Source organism: Trachemys scripta, chromosome 1, assembly GCF_013100865.1.
Source record: "Trachemys scripta elegans isolate TJP31775 chromosome 1, CAS_Tse_1.0, whole genome shotgun sequence".
Classification (NCBI taxonomy): domain Eukaryota; kingdom Metazoa; phylum Chordata; order Testudines; family Emydidae; genus Trachemys; species Trachemys scripta.
Window position 1 is genome coordinate 184,684,119 of NC_048298.1, and position 16,224 is coordinate 184,700,342.

The 16,224-nt window shown below is 41.4% G+C and overlaps 1 protein-coding gene across 5 annotated transcripts in view; it reads left to right on the top strand.

Moving 5' to 3' along the window:
• EVA1C (eva-1 homolog C) overlaps positions 1–16,224 on the top strand; it is a 70,759-nt gene that overhangs the window by 29,521 nt on the left and 25,014 nt on the right. For 4 of the 5 annotated variants that reach the window (XM_034793714.1, XM_034793686.1, XM_034793696.1 and 1 more), the window contains exons 2-4: positions 3,361–3,557; positions 7,290–7,413; positions 10,284–10,436. In XM_034793714.1, coding sequence (XP_034649605.1) covers positions 3,486–3,557; positions 7,290–7,413; positions 10,284–10,436 — 349 coding nt within the window. In that variant the 5' untranslated portion in view covers positions 3,361–3,485. The remainder of the gene's footprint in view (positions 1–3,360; positions 3,558–7,289; positions 7,414–10,283; positions 10,437–16,224) is intronic. The other variant, XM_034793723.1, reaches the window with a different exon arrangement.

Consider the following 16,224-nt stretch of genomic DNA (forward strand, 5'->3'; position numbering starts at 1 on the left):
TTACTTTCACAGAGATTGTGGAGCACACAGCAAGCAGAAATAACAATGGGGAGATTTCTTTGGCTGAGGTCAGAGCGAGTCAATAATGAACGCCAGCGGCCTTTTAAACGGCCAAATGCACATTCTACCACCATTCTGCACTTGCTTAGCCTGTAGTTAAACAGCTCCTGACTCCTGTCCAGGCTGCCTGTGTATGGCTTCATAAGCCATGGCATTAAGGGGTAGGCTGGGTCCCCAAGAATAACTATGGGCATTTCAACATCCCCAACGGTTATTTTCTGGTCCGGAAAGTAAGTCCCTTGCTGCAGCCCTTTAAACAGAGTAGTGTTCCTGAAGACGCGAGCGTCATGAACCCTTCCCGCCCAGCCCGCGTTGATGTTGGTGAAACGTCCCTTGTGATCCACAAGTGCTTGCAGCACCATTGAAAAGTACCCCTTGCGGTTTATGTACTCGGTGGCTTGGTGCTCCGGTGCCAAGATAGGGATATGGGTTCCGTCTATTGCCCCACCACAGTTAGGGAATCCCATTGCAGCAAAACCATCCACTATAGCCTGCACATTTCCCAGAGTCACTAACTTTCGTAGCAGCACCTGAGTGATTGCTTTGGCTACTTGCATCACAGCAGCCCCCACAGTAGATTTGCCCACTCCAAATTGATTCCCGACTGACCGGTAGCTGTCTGGCGTTGCAAGCTTCCACAGGGCTATCGCCACGCGCTTCTCAACTGTGAGGGCTGCTCTCATCTTGGTATTCTGGCGTTTCAGGGCAGGGGACAGCAAGTCACAAAGTTCCATGAAAGTGCCCTTACGCATGCGAAAGTTCCGCAGCCACTGGGAATCGTCCCAGACCTGCAACACTATGCGGTCCCACCAGTCTGTGCTTGTCTCCCGGGCCCAGAATTGGCGTTCCATGGATAGAATCTGCCCCATTAACAACATGATCTCCAAAGCACCGGGGCCTGTGGTTTCACTGAATTCTGTATCCGTGTCTGTGTCCATGCCCTCATCATGCTGCCGCCGCCGCTGCCTCCTCTCCTCGTTTTTCTGGTCCTGGCTGAGCATAAACTCCACGAGAACGCGCGAGGTGTTTGCAATATTCATGAGTGCTGTCTTGACCTCAGCGGGCTCCATGCTTGCCGTGGTATGGAGTCTGCAGTGTTCACCCACCCAGGAAAAAGGGCGCGAAAATGGTTGTCTGCCGTCCGTTGCTTTCATGCAGGGAGGGAGGGAGGGAGGAAGTGAGACTGTACCCAGAACCACCTGCGACGATGTTTTTTGTCCCATCAGGCACTGGGATCTTAACCCACAATCCCAATGGGCGCGGGAGACTGCGGGAACTATGGGATAGCTATGGATTTGCTACCCACAGTGCAACGGTGCAGAAATCGACGCTAGCCCCGGTACTTGGACGCACACCACCGAATTACTGTGCTAGTGTGGCCGCACTCATTTCGACTTTATACAACCTGTTTCTCAAATCCAAATTATCTAAATTCGGATTAATCCCGTAGTGTAGACATACCCTTAATTTTAAAACAAAAAATTTAAATGTGGAAAGAAATATCAGACTGTACTAACATACAGTATTCAACTGTTATCATGGTAAGGGATTTCCTGTTTTCCCCCTGAAACTTCTTAAAAGTTGTTTGTAGAGAACTGAATTGTGTATTGAAGAATTAAAATGACTCAGTTGTGTTATTTAGTTTGATTTTTAAAATTCTGTTTCTCCTAGTTTAAAACAAATAACTCACTGGAAGCGGTCACTCATTATTAAAAATGTTGCGGATGTTTTTATCAGGAATATGTACTATCTTGTTGCTATGGGGTTGTAGGTTTTGATTTTTTTAGGGAACAAATATATAGAATTTCATGGCCATATAAAGATAAAAGTTCAAATGTTAGGCTTACAAACTTCCAAGTGCTCCTTTAAATACCACTGTTGTATTCACATCAACATAAGGGTGTGTTAAGACTGGATAATTAAAACAGAAGATAATTAGAGATAATTTTTAAATGTAGCAAATGGGGCATTAGTCAAACAACTCTTTTTTAAAAAAAACAACTGTGGTTCTGATTTCTTGGCCATTTCATTTAATTATTCCCCTATTTTTATTTTATAACATTTTCTTTGTTTAAATTTAAATGTGAGAAGAAAAATACTTAGGGGTGCTGAGTGCTGAACATGCATTAACTTTCAAATGTGTGATGTGGAAGGTTTAAAATATAGGAATTTGTTGCATTTTAAGACAGTAGGGAACATGGTCATGCATATTACCCGAAATCACATGGTAAATGCAGCTGTTATGACTAGGGTTACCGGGTGTCCAATTTTCGACCGGAACGCCCAGTCGAAAAGGGACCCTGGCGGCTCCGGTCAGCACTGCTGACTGGGCCATTAAAAGTCCGGAGGGCAGCGCAGCAGGGCTAAGGCAGGCTCCCTGCCTGCTGTGGCTCCGCGCAGCTCCTGGAAGCAGTGGCATGTCCCCCCTCCGGCTCCTACGCGTAGGGGCAGCCAGGGGGCTCGGCACGCTGCCCCCACCCCAAGCGCTGGTTCCGCAGTTCCCATTGGCTGGAAACCATGGGAGCTGCAGGGGTGGTGCCTGCAGATGGGGCAGCATGCAGAGCCTCCCTGGCTACCCCATGTGTAGGAGCCGGATGGGGAACATGCCACTGCTTCTGGGAGCAGCCTGAGGTAAGTGCCGCCTGGAGTCTGCCCCTCTGACCCCCTCCCGCACCTCAAACCCCTCATCCCCAGCCCCACCTCAGAGATCGTACTCCCAGCCGGAGTCCTCCCCCACGCCCCAGCCCTGATCACCCTCCGAAGCCCTCGCTCCCAGCCCAGAGCACCTTCCTATACCCAAACCCCTAATCCCCACAGCAACCATTTAAGAGTACGGTAAGATTACATCTCAGTTTAGGACAGGAAATAAAGAATACCTTATCCAATTGAGACTGCAGGGGGAAATAGATCAGAAAACTGAGGAATAACACCTTGGACTTTTGAGAAAGTGCCTTGGGATCTTTAATGACCACAAGTTGCCATAACCTAGCTTCAAGCCTCATCTGAAAAATGGCATCTCCAGCAGCACAGTACCCCCTACTGGAGCATTGGTTTAGTACTGACTCAGTGGGAAGGGTTCCACCTACTGGATCACCAACAAGATTGCCTGTAGCATCTGGATATTTTTGAGGCCTGATCCTGACTAGGTTGTAAAGGCTGATAAGCTCACAGTGTCATATGGTATGGCCATGCTTACAATCCTGATTTTATGCCCTTTCCAGAAGATGACCACGGTTTTCATATTACCTAAAGAGTTTATCATTTCCTGTACTAATTGTAACATAGCTAAATATTTTCTAGGTTACCTAACCAAACTTCTGCAAAATCACTCTGTGTATGCCTGTGATGGCGATCGTTTGAGCCTGCAGTGTCCTCGACATTCAACAATAAGTGTCCAATCAGCATTTTACGGGCAAGATTACCAAATGTGTAGTACACAGCAGCCTGAAACCGCGATGAAAGACCCCTTAAACTGTGTGGCGTCTACCACTTTGCAGGTATCACATATTGTAGATGATTTTTAAAAAGCAGAATGTTTTTAGATCAGATTTCAGTTTTGTGACCTATATTCTATGAAAATGCCAAGTATTCACAATGTTAAGTGAATTCCACAATGTTTCAACTGGTATATAACACAAAATGGCACACTTGGAAGCACTCATTAGACCAGCAGAGATATCAGGTGAATAGGTTTTATTATTCCTGTAGGCTTGAAAAAGATTTTCAGGGTTCCTTCTATACTAACCTCCCCATTTTTCCACACTTAACCCCCCATTTTTGAGGCCCTCAACACCCATCCTTTTAGCCAAGCCGATCTGGTCAGAATAGTCTTAATCAGTCTCAAGGACCCCTGACATGAGGCACGGCTTACCCCAGCAGCTGAACATACTGAGCCAAATTAATCACCCAGAGTGTCAGATAACAGCACTTGAACCTGGATCACCAGCATGGCAAGGCTGAGAAAACTCTCTGGCCACAACAACCTACTTTATCATAAATTTGACAGGAATATTGAGGGTTACCAATAATATCCTAGGAGTTGCTTCACATACAGAGTAGAGTATGGCTTACACTGCAGTTCATTACTTGCTGTCATGGGAATTTCTTTACATAAGTTGAGGAAGTCCGCCCTTTGAGTATAGTCAAGAGCTTGTTTCAGCACAGTAAAGAAGGGCTAGAGTTCCTCGGTTAGGCTATGCTTCAGCAAAGCATTGTCAATGGGAACTCAATGGGATTTAAACATATGCTTAAAGTAAAGATGTGTTTAAGAGCTCTACAGAACAGGGGTACTTTGCAGAATCAAGGCCTTAGTGCTTACAGCTGTTCCATTTAGGGTGACCAGACAGCAAGTGTGAAAAATCGGGACAGGGGGTGAGAGGTAATAGGAGCCTAGGTAAGAAAAAGACCCAAAAATCGGGACTGTCCCTATAAAATCAGGACATCTGGTCACCCTAGTTCCATTGCTTCATGTCAGCAGGGAATCTACATTCCATCCATTAATAATAGTATTAATAAGTGATTTAGTATAACATCCTTTTATAAAAACAGTGTTGTGACACAGAGTTTTAAAAATGTGGCTTGTCCATGCAAACTGCAACTAACATCTAAAGATATTCCATGAATGACCTTGGGACCATGTGAAAGTACAGCTGTCCACTAAAAAAATGTGGGGCCAAATGCATCCTTGGTGTCATTTCATTGACTTCAGTAGAGTGACACCCATGATTAATTTGAGTTCTTGAGTCCTGAAGGTCTCTGGGAGGTTTCCATGAACAATTTTTCTTGAGTACACTACACATCTCAGCTGACAACTGCATTGTAAAATAATATAAATTTTTACAGATCTTTTCCTTTTTCACTGTTCAGAACTACAGATATGAAAGTTAAGTGTCTGGCTTTGCATCCCAGAAAGCTCTGACTCTGTCAAATAGAAAAGACACATACTGTAAACGGAATTCTTGGAAAAGAACGCTGATGATCTCATTCTGTCCCTCTCTGTGGAACACGGTCTGAGATCTGCATAATCAAGCATAGTATTATCTTACAGAAAGGAGAAAGAATAGCTGGCATTTTATACAGTAGCCTCCTAGTGAAAGGATAAAAGCAAAGTTAGATCTGTCCCAGTAGGTTTATAACCTTACTAATAATGCTATCTAATTATGATAATATAAGAAGATGGATGTTTTTGCACAGCTGAGTCAGTGCAAAATGTGAGCACTCTTTGTATAAAGAGATACCACTATAAAGAGATTTACAGATGATGGTTCCGCTCAGGTGTAAACAGATGCAATGTTCATTGAACTCAATGGGAGTCAGTTATGCCCACTTGTTCAAGAGCTAAATTTCTTCTGATTTTGTTTAACTGACTCTTTCCTGAACAATTCCAATGAAGGTGTGCCATTTGACTTGAAACATTTTAAAAGAAAAATTGAGTGACCAAACTAAGTTCTCAGTCCTTTTTCTTCTCCTTTAAACAATTTAATAGCAATGTAATGCTCATGAAAAGTGTTGGATTTAAGTCCTTTTTCGCCACAAAAAGGAACAAAAGGGGCCAGAACTTTATAGGATCATTGTGATATGCTGCCAATGTGCATCATTTCTGTTCCGGAGGGATTGTGTCCAAGGATGATGATAGTTCAGCTATTGGCATCTTTTCTGAAAGTGGAATCAAGAGTGTCAATTAGTGCAATTGTTGTGATTTGAACACCTGGTTTAAATTCATCCCTGGTGTAAATCCATTGAAGTTGGTAGAGCTATGTCAGGGATGAATTTAGCTCCTTCTGACTAGAAACTGGACAGTAATGGCCAAAGCATTTTTACATTGGCACCTACAGCTATCAGAGAATAATGCTTTTCAGTCACTACTGTCTTGGACTGGATTAAGATTGATGACCTAAAGAGAATATACCAAATATCACAATTTGCTGCATTATTAAGCATAAGAAACCATGGAGATAATACAGATGACTCAGAAATAATGTTTAAAAATCCCTGTCTACATTGGGTTTTTTACCATGTTTTGAAAACTGAGTTTTAAGAACATAAGAATGGCCATACTAGGTCAAACCAAAGGTCCATCTAGCCCAGTATCCTGTCTTCTGACAGTAGCCAATGCCAGGTGCCCCAGAGGGAATGAACAGAACAGGTAATAATAACCAAGTGATCCATCCCCTGTCGCACACTCCCAACTTCTGGCAAACAGAGGCTAGGGACCCCATCCCTGCCCATTCTGGCTAACAGCCATTAATGAACCTATCCTCCATGAATGTATCTAGTTCTTTTTTGAACCCTGTTATAGTCATAGCCTTCACAACATCCTCTGGCAAAGAGTTCCTCTGCGTTGTGTGAAGAAATACTTCCTTTTGTTTGTTTTAAACAAACTGCCTATTAAACTTGGTTTAAACACAGTTACACCCAAACTTAAACCCAAACTGTTTTCAGACATGATTCGGCATTGCAGAATTGTATTAAAACTGGATTCAAAACCATCTTTGGCAGTGTTTACACTGTCCTTTTTTCCTTAAGATTTCCCACCATCGCTACCACTGATACAGCTCCAGCTCCAGCAGCAATAGCAAAGTGTAAGTGCTACTGTAAACAGCTTCTGGCCTGCCAACCACCATGTTATTTCACCCTGCTCAGAGCAGTCTAGTGGACAACATGGTTATAACATTGTAAGCCTTTCGACTCTACTCCTCTCACCCTTACAATTACTGATTACTTGCTGGAGCAGCACAATAGGAATAGTGGGATATTATTAGAAAAACCAATTGATGTAGATAAAGGTCTGAGTTTTTTAAAAATAGTTTTAAAGTAGCTTGGTCACATCTATACTGGCTAACCAAATCAAGTCTGAAATGGATTTAGGCCCTGATTGAGGAAAGTATTTCAACATGTGCCTAACTCTAAGGACACGAGTAGTCCCTATTGAGTCTACTCATGTGCTTAAAGTTCATCATGTGCTTAAGTACCTTGCTGCATCAAGTCCTTAGTTTGAACTGTGTTTCAAAGGAACTCACCCAGGATTTTCAACCACTAATCAAAGCCCAGCACAGACATGGTCTTATTCCTGTCATATATCTTTTTTTTTTTTTAATGCATCTATGACAAAAACCCAGTGCCGCTGAATAATTTCTTTCATGTATAGAGTAAAATACAGCTAAGAGTTTTTGTTGCTGTATAGCTTCATATCTTGTTTTCAAGACTATCCTTTTTGCCCGTTGTTCTAGAAAGTACTGGATGAATGCCAGAACCAGAGAGCCTGCCAACTCCTTGTCAATAGTCGGGTTTTTGGACCTGATCTATGTCCAGGAACCACTAAATACCTCCTTGTCTCCTTTAAATGCAAACCTAGTAAGTAATTTCTACAACAGGCGAGTTCATTTTTGTGTTTCATTTGTTTTGGTTATAATGCCAGTGCAGAAAGCTTTGCATAAATCTACATGAAGTTTTCGGATTTTAAGATTAATAGCAGCTTGTATTTCTACTTTATCTTAGCTTTCCATCTTGTCTGCAATATTCACATGCTTGCTACCAATGTAACTGCTAGTACAGTTTGTCAGAATCTAAGACATAAAGTTAAAAAAAAAAAAAAAAAGGCTGAAAAAGCTCATACTTTAGAGAGGAATATTATGACATTTTTCACAAAAAGTGGTTTGGATTAAAAGCATACAAATGTCAAAAGGCTAGATACCATGGTGATGAGTGTGGGAAAAAATGCCTAGATAGCTGGAACAAAACCTCAGAATCTTTTGAAGTTCAGCCATAGCCAGTTTTTGTGCATAACAGAGATTTGTTTTCAGTGGACACATAAGAATAAATATACATGATAAACTATTTATATTTCAGTAGAACCTCAGATGCCGGTAGGTTCTTACAACAAATGTAAAGGGACAGTCGTTGCCTCAATGGGCACTCATTGTACAAACACAAGAGAAAAATAGGAAGGGTGGAGAACAGGGAAACAACAATCAAGAGTTTGGATTTTTTTTTTAAGTTTTATCTTATTAATTAGAAGAGTGAATTCCAACTCCCCAGACCCTAGCCATTATTTGCTAGCAAATTTTTTGTATAGTAGAAATGGGTCTTCGAGAAGGCATTTGCATTTTCAGAGGGTAGTGACTTTGCCACGCAGAGAAGATATTCCATGTATAGAGAGAGCATCATCGAAGCACAAGGGGGATTGTGGAAGAGCATCAAGACTGGCAATAAGGAACAGGAGAGGGGAGAGAGGGGGTGATACAAGATACAAATAGGTGAAGAGAGACTGAATTGTGTAGGACCTCAACGTCAAGGACAGGAAGCTCAGATAAGGAATCACTAACTGTGAAATAGCACCAACACATTGACTCCCATCACTGATATTAATAGGTGAACCTGTCTTCAGAAAAATAAACATGTGCCTGCATACTTACTTTCTAGGATTTCTATCTGTTATATTTGTATGTATCCTGGATATTATATTTAGGTCTGTCATTAAAAAGCATTTTCATTTTATGGATCTCAGTGGATTGGGATTTTCTTTGTTTTTTTAAAGTCACTTGATATTTTTCATCTACTGTAGCGCAGATATTTCATATATATGATTGACTTTGTGATTTCACTTTTACAAAATCTATCTAAAAGTATATTTAATGGAGTTTCCTGTCTGCAGAATTGCTTTAAGTAATAGGTTTCAAGGTGAGTGCGAACAATCTAATCTATCTCAACATAAGATTTATACTTCTCAGTATGATATTAACATTCTTAGGCCTGATTTTGGAAAACATCCCTATATTCAGGAAAGCTCTTGTGCATATGCATAACGTCAAGCCCCTGGGTCTAGACAGGGATAAATAACCTGTCCAGGTCAGCTGACTCAGGCACCGGGGCTGAAAAATTGCTGTGTAGCTGTTCGGGCTCACACTGGAACCCAAGCTCTGGGACACTGCAAGGGTGGAAGGTCCTAGACTTCGGACTCCAGCTCGAGCCTGAATCCGAATGGCTACACAGCACTTTTTAGCCTCGCAGCCCAAGTCAGCTGATCTGGGCCAACCGCAGCCATGCCAGGAGTCTTTTATCCCTGTTTAGGTGTACCCATTGTCTTCAAGCATGTGCTTAAGTACTCTTCCTAATTCTTAGATTTCAGCTTCATGTAGTTTTTAGTCTCACTAGAAATGCTATTTTTTCTTTATTAGTATGGTATAGCTACAAAAGTCTTCATTATATTCTTATCCTAGGCAACTGGGTTGGTTTGTCCTGTAGTATAACAGCTTCTGGTTTCTTTATTATTTGTATTGCGGTAGCCTCTAGGAACCTCAGTCATGGACCAGGATCCCATTGTGCTAGGTGCTGTACAAACCCAGAACATAGTTTTAGGCTGTTAGCCCCCCAGATCAGAACATTTTTTGTTTGCTTCACACAACTTTCCTGTTGTGCAGCACCATTTGCACTTCTAAACAACTAATAATCAGCGAGTCAATACAAAGAATGTTTAAAAGTGACTACTTTCTGTCTGCTCTAGTGCGGGGAACTGGATTATTCCCAAGGAAATCAAAGCTATGTCTCTTGTATTTCAGATGAAACGATTAAGTTTGTTTTATGAATAGATATGACGTTTTCGTCTCTCCAGTCTGATCTTAGTACTTCACATCAACATCCCTGATAACAATAAGGTTTCCCTTTGCCCCTTTTCAGCTGTGTAACCCCCTTTTCCTGTTTTCATGACCCATTTTGAAAGATGTTTAACAGAATGGGCTAACCTCCGCTCTCAGTCAGACCTGTGCAAACCCATTGCCTTCACTGGAGTTAAATGACTGTGGCTGAGACCAACATTTGAAATCGAACCATTCTTATACCACAGTGCCTAGAATTCTTTGGCGCTCACTTCAGCTGTATGCTGTGGCACCAAGTGATGCAGACCATCTATATTATTAATGTGTGGGCTGAGCCACTCAGCAACGAAGCAGTGGAGAATGTGGCCCTGTCCTTTGGAGAAGCAAAGAGAGATTAGATTTATTGTAAGGAGTATTTTTATAAAGCAGGCCATAGAGGATGAGCCAGTGGGAGAGAAGAATGGGAAAATTATTTTTTTAATTAATTTAAAATGAGGGAACAATCTTGAAGGAGTTAACTTTCCCCTTTGCTGTTTGGTTGAGTTCCTCCTTGTAGGTATGCCACATTTCATTAATTAACCATTAACAGTCCACCTCGTAATATAGCATTGTTATTGGTTTCTATTTTAGCTGAACATAAAACCAAATCAGCGTGTGAAAACGAAGAACTGAAACTCCACTGTAAAGAGTCAAAGTTTCTTAACATCTATTCTGCCACATATGGCAGATCAGCACATGAGAAGGACATCTGCTCTACAGAAGTGGGCCATGCCCCTCAATTTGGTAAGTTTTAGTGTGTTTATACAGCCTTCTTAAAAGAAATGTGGAAATGTAGAAAACAGATAGAAAAGTTGATATGCAAGATCCACTGTTCTTTGGAATAGCATCTGATCAGCTGTTAATGAGAACTAGTATTTTTAAAAAACACAAAGTGTCCAGGCTGAAGAACAAAAATTACATCAGAAGTGTAGCTGAGATATAACATTTGCAATCTAGAAAATGGTCCAGCAATAGTTTTAAAAGTTCTACTCCTGATGTCTGTTGTGAATCTAATTAACTTGTAGTAAATATCCCTGTTTGCTTTCCCTTTCCCCCTAACCTCTGTCTGCTTCTGACAATGATTAGGCAGCCAATGTGCTGTGACAGCTGCTTATAATGCTTGTCTTATCCTTGCCCTGTGCTCCCTGTCTGTCTGTACTCACTGTTGGCTCTTGTCTTATACTTGAATTGTAATGTCTTGGGCATGGTCCATCTCTTTGTTCAGTGTTTGTATAGCTCCTAGCAAAACTGAGTCCGGGTCCATAATAGGGGTCTATAGATGCTACTGTAATACAAATAAATAATAGTATTTGTCCTTAGACTGTGAAATTCCTATAGGGACTATACCCTTTTCAAATGTATAGAAAGAAGGCAAGCAGTGGGTGCTACTGTAAATAATAAATAATAACCGGTCAATAACAAACTCATCAACTCAGCTGAGGCATGGCAGGAAATAGACCATTTAAAGTATATTATTGCAGCTGCCTTTAAGTTAGATAACCTTAAACTGTAGCTATGTGAGTGCTTAAGGCTAGTACAAACCATTGAATAAATGAAAGATATTCAGTGGGTGACATTCAAGATGTTTGGAGAGAATTTCACTCTGAGGACTAGCACAAGATCTGTGCACCAGTCGAGTCCCACTGAAGCCCTGTATTGAGGGGTTCAGTGGGATTTAACTGATGCATAGAATTTGTGGTGGCCCTCTGCACAGAGGTATATTTCATCCACTAGTGAGAAATACTTACAACATTAAGAGGGGATCAATAATTATTCTACAAAACCATTTGTCTGCAAGCCAATATTTCTATTTAGCTTTATATGTACTATTAAAAAGTGTATTAGCTGAAAATTATATTCAGTGCTTATACAAAAACTCAGTAAAAAATCAATACCAATAAAGCAGATAAAAGCTTATGATTATTTTTATGCAAATGGTTCAGATCTTCTGGTGGTACTACAAATCGGCAGTGCATGCGAGGTCATGTTGTATGGAGGATGCCATTTTGCTCTTCAAAATGGCATCCTCCATGCTGTCTGGGATTCTGGGAGAAAATAATTCATTAAAATAGTGTCATGCCAGCAAAAAGTCTGGGAACCCCTGGTCTACATGCAAACTTGCACCAATGTAATGAAATTGATTTCCTAAAACTGATTTTGTTGTGGTCAGTGCACCTCTGTGTGTGGCTACACTAATGGCAGAACAAAAAAGGCTACAGTCAATTTAGCTAAAGTCAATAACAAAATGATTTGGGCTCAATTAATTTTTGCTATTTTTATTAGAAAATAAGAGTACCTGCACACTGACTTGCAGCACAATAATTAAATTAGTTTTAATTTACACCTGTTGTTATCTTTGTTTGACTTTGCGTGCAGATCAGCCCTAAGACCTTTGAATCCTACAATTTCTTTCTTTGCCTCATAGTGCAGACATGAGAACCTTTTAGTTTACATCAGGGAAGAAATTACCTGAGGTGAAATGCTGCCCCCACCGAAGTCAATGGCAAAACTTCCAATGGAGCCAGGATTTCATCACCATTCAGTCGTTCAGTACTGGGTCAAACTGCCAGTGGTGTTGGGTACTGAATTAATTAGAATCTTTTCTAGGTTTTGGTGACCTTGCATCCCATTGAATAGAGTTGATAAGTAACTCATTACAAGAAGCAGCTTAGAACTGACACTATTATAGAACTATTCTAAATTCTCCCTAAACTTGTAAAGCCGATTGACTGATTTTCAGAGGCTTGATTCAAATGGGGCCCAGATAAAATACATAACACTTTAAGAATTAAAAACAGATGCAAAAAGCATATTCTCTCATACATAAATACAAGCTAAGAATCCTCTAGGCCAGTGTTTCCCAAACTTGGGATGCTGCTTGTGTAGGGAAAGCCCCTGGCAGGCCAGGCCGGTTTGTTTACCTGCCGCATCCGCAGGTCCGGCCTTTCGTGGCTCCCACTGGCCGCGGTTTGCTGCTCCTGGCCAATGGGAGCTGCAGGAAGTGGTGGCCAGCACATCCCTTGGCCCGCGCCATTTCCAGCAGCCCCCATTGGCCTGGAGCAGTGAACCGTGGCCAGTGGGAGCCGCGATCGGCTGGACCTGCGGACGGGGCAGGTAAACAAACTGGCCCGGCCTGCCAGGGGCTTTCCCTACACAAGTGGCGTCCCACGTTTGGGAAACACTGCTCTAGGCCATGCTGAATGTTCTGTTATTGTTTAGTTTCCCCAGCCCCGAAGGATGAAAATGAGATCTAAAGCTGTTCTTGTTCCAAAGTTTGAGATGTTATTGCCCTGATTCTTTGAGTTGCGGAGCCCCTTTATCGATTCTGCACTGCCACTTCTGCTTCTTGGAATGAGCCCCTCTGAGGGCCAACTCCAAAGGCACTACTTGAGCAGGAGTGGCAAGGGGTCAGGGCCTCTGAGGATTTGGCCCATCTGAGTTGATGGGAATGCTCAAAGTCATGCTTACCAGTGCAGTTTAGCTTCCTATGCCTTTAACAAGGGAACGCAGGAATTGCCATAGGTCAGACCAGTGGTCCTTCTAGTCCAGTATTCTGTCTCCAACATTGGCCAGCACCAACTGCTTCAAAGGAAGGTGTAAGAAACCCTGCAGAAGGGCATTATGGAATAACTTGCCCACAAGAAAAATTTCTTTCTAGCTTCCATTAATCAGATGTTGGGCTTATGCCTTGAAGCCTGAGTTTTTATACCCCATACATCTTCAGTGGGACACCAGAAGCATTAGCCTAACTCTACCTCTTGAAGGTCATGGTCCCACTGACTTCAACAGGAGCAGAGTTAAGCTAGCACTGAGTGCTTTTGAAAATCCTACCCTTCATGTGTTCCAAGAGTAGAGTCAGTTCAGATCTGAGGGAGGAATGCAGGGCTTAATTTGTAATCAAAGAGGTGCCTGGGCTCAAGTAATTTTTTTTTATATTCATAACTGATGCAGCAAGCCCAGAGGTGCCGGGGCTACGAACTGCCAAGCCTCGAGGTGCCAGGGCTCAGCCCTGGCACAAATTAATCACTGGAGGAAAGGGGACAAACTCCAGAAATATTTGAACATTGTATTCAGAAAAAAGCAAAGATTTTCATTTCAAGCAGGACTATTCAAACTCCATATTGACAATAGTATTTAACTTAGATACCCAGGGATCATGGTGAGATGCATGGTATAAAACCTAGACAGATATTTTGATTTAGAAGTGTGTGTGAATGTCTATATCTACAGATGTACACGTGATTATATCGCTTGTGTCTGCATACATATCAAAGCATCCGAATTGACGGAAGAAAGTTAAATCCTATTTTGTGAAGGGGTGGGGAGTAAGAGTGGATGAATGAACAGAATTAAAATCAAAACTGGATCAAAGGGTCTTGTAAGTGAACGCCCTAAAAAGCTGAAAGGGAAAATGTTGTGCCTTTGGTGCTGTTCTCCCACTCTGCCTACAGCCTCAAGAGAACACAGGGACGCTGGCTAACATGGTTACAGCTGTGTTTACAACACAGTCAGCTACTGATTTCAGACCTGCTCCCATTGAAATAAGAATCCTGTCCTGGATCTTGGGCGGAGCAATATCAGGCCTCTTTTTTTTTTTTTTTTTTTTAAAGAAAAAATGCCAAGTCAAAAGATATATAAGAAGACAAATACTTAGAACTTGTGGGCCCAATCCTGCAGTCCTTGCAACCCAAAATTTCCATTGATTTCAACAGGAGCTTTGGGGGTACAAGGAACATAGAAGTAGGTACTGTATATATGATACACATAACAATGGGGAGGGAGGAAGGATGGTCTAGTGGGGTAGGACACTGGGATATGGGAGATGTGTGTTCAGTCCCTGCCTCAGGTATTGTGTGTGACCTTGGGCAAATCACTTAATCTAACCTGTTCCTCAGTTCCCCACCTGTAAAATTAAGCTAATACTTCCCTGTATTATAGGGGTGTTCTGACAAGACAATCCATTTGTGACTGTGAGGAGGTAATATACTATGGTGACATCATTATCCAGATAGAAAAGAAATATCTGTGCAACTGCATTTTAATTATCTTTAACATGTTTCTACATTGTATGGCAAATATATATTGAAAGTCACTTCCTTTTTGCACTAAGATTATCAAAAGCATCATAATAGAAATGAGAACTTGTTGAGCTCAATTTAGTGAGGCACAATTTTGCTTAAAAATTCATGGTGCCAGATATTTTTAAAATACTGTAACTGGGCTCAGCCAATCCAGAAGTTTGTAGCAGTTTCTTTCTGTATACAGCATTGTCTTTTCTAACATGTTCTGTTCTTTTCTTTTTTTTTAATTCCTAGTAACATGTGAATGGGAACAAGATGTAATAGAGAAAATTTATTAGCCAAAGGAAAATAAAGCATTGTGCCAAAACATAGGTTACCATAGAGAGTGCAAGGAAGCTTCAGGTCAACAAACACTCCTAAATTCATAAATTACTCTTATTAACACATGAAAGTACTTGAAAGAAGGGTTGGTGCATAATAGATAGCCCCTAGCTGAAATGTTCAAGGTAAGATACTAAAATGTACTTTTACACAGATTACATCTATTCTCCCTTATTGATCATACACATACATTTCCTGAAGCACCAACAACCTAATTATGACCTTGGATATGTGTGCTCAATTCCCACTGAGGTAAGTGGGAGTTGTGGGCATGTTGCTAAGGGAAGAACTTGACCCTAAATCGTTTATTCATTAATAATCATCAAAAAGCTTGTGGCTTACATAGTAAGGGGTATGTTGTCCTCTTGGTGTGAGGGATTTCCACATGTAGCCCTCTGTGCACTGAGAGGAGAACACCCCCTAAAGAAGTAAAAGTACAAATCACTGCAGGCAGCTCAAAGAATACACATACACCATTGTAATTATACCCATTATTAATTATACACTTTTAATTTCCAGAAATCATGAATAGTTTAATGCAACCAGAATCTAGGAAATTGCTAGACATTAAAATACCAGCAATTCAGGGATCATTCAATGTAGGGTGACCAGACAGCAAATGTGAAAAATCAGGATGGGAGCGGGGGGTAATAGGAGCCTATATAAGAAAAAGACCCAAAAATCAGGACTGTCCCTATAAAATCAGGACATCTGATCATCCTAATTCAATGTAATAAAGGAAACCTTCAACCATTTTGCTGCAAATTCAAGAGCACTTCTTGTCAAGAGCTGACGTACAGAGCTATGTAAAGGGAAGCAATTTACAGTACACAAGTCTTATTGCTCCTACAAAACCCAGGGACCATGCTACCTATTTTTGAATATCATCTACTAGTAATTTATGTATTAACTAATTATTTGCATGCACATAGACATGGAGCACTCTTGGAGCACTTCTCACCATGAACAAACTGGAAAAAATACTTAATGCTCAGGGCATAGTATAGACACTGCCAGGAACTGCTGCATGCCCACAATCAGATTGTTTCATGGGACAGCTGTAAAAAGGGAAAGAAAAAGGGAAAACTTAAGAAAGTTGTGAGAAGAGAGAGATCCACAGTACCGGCAGG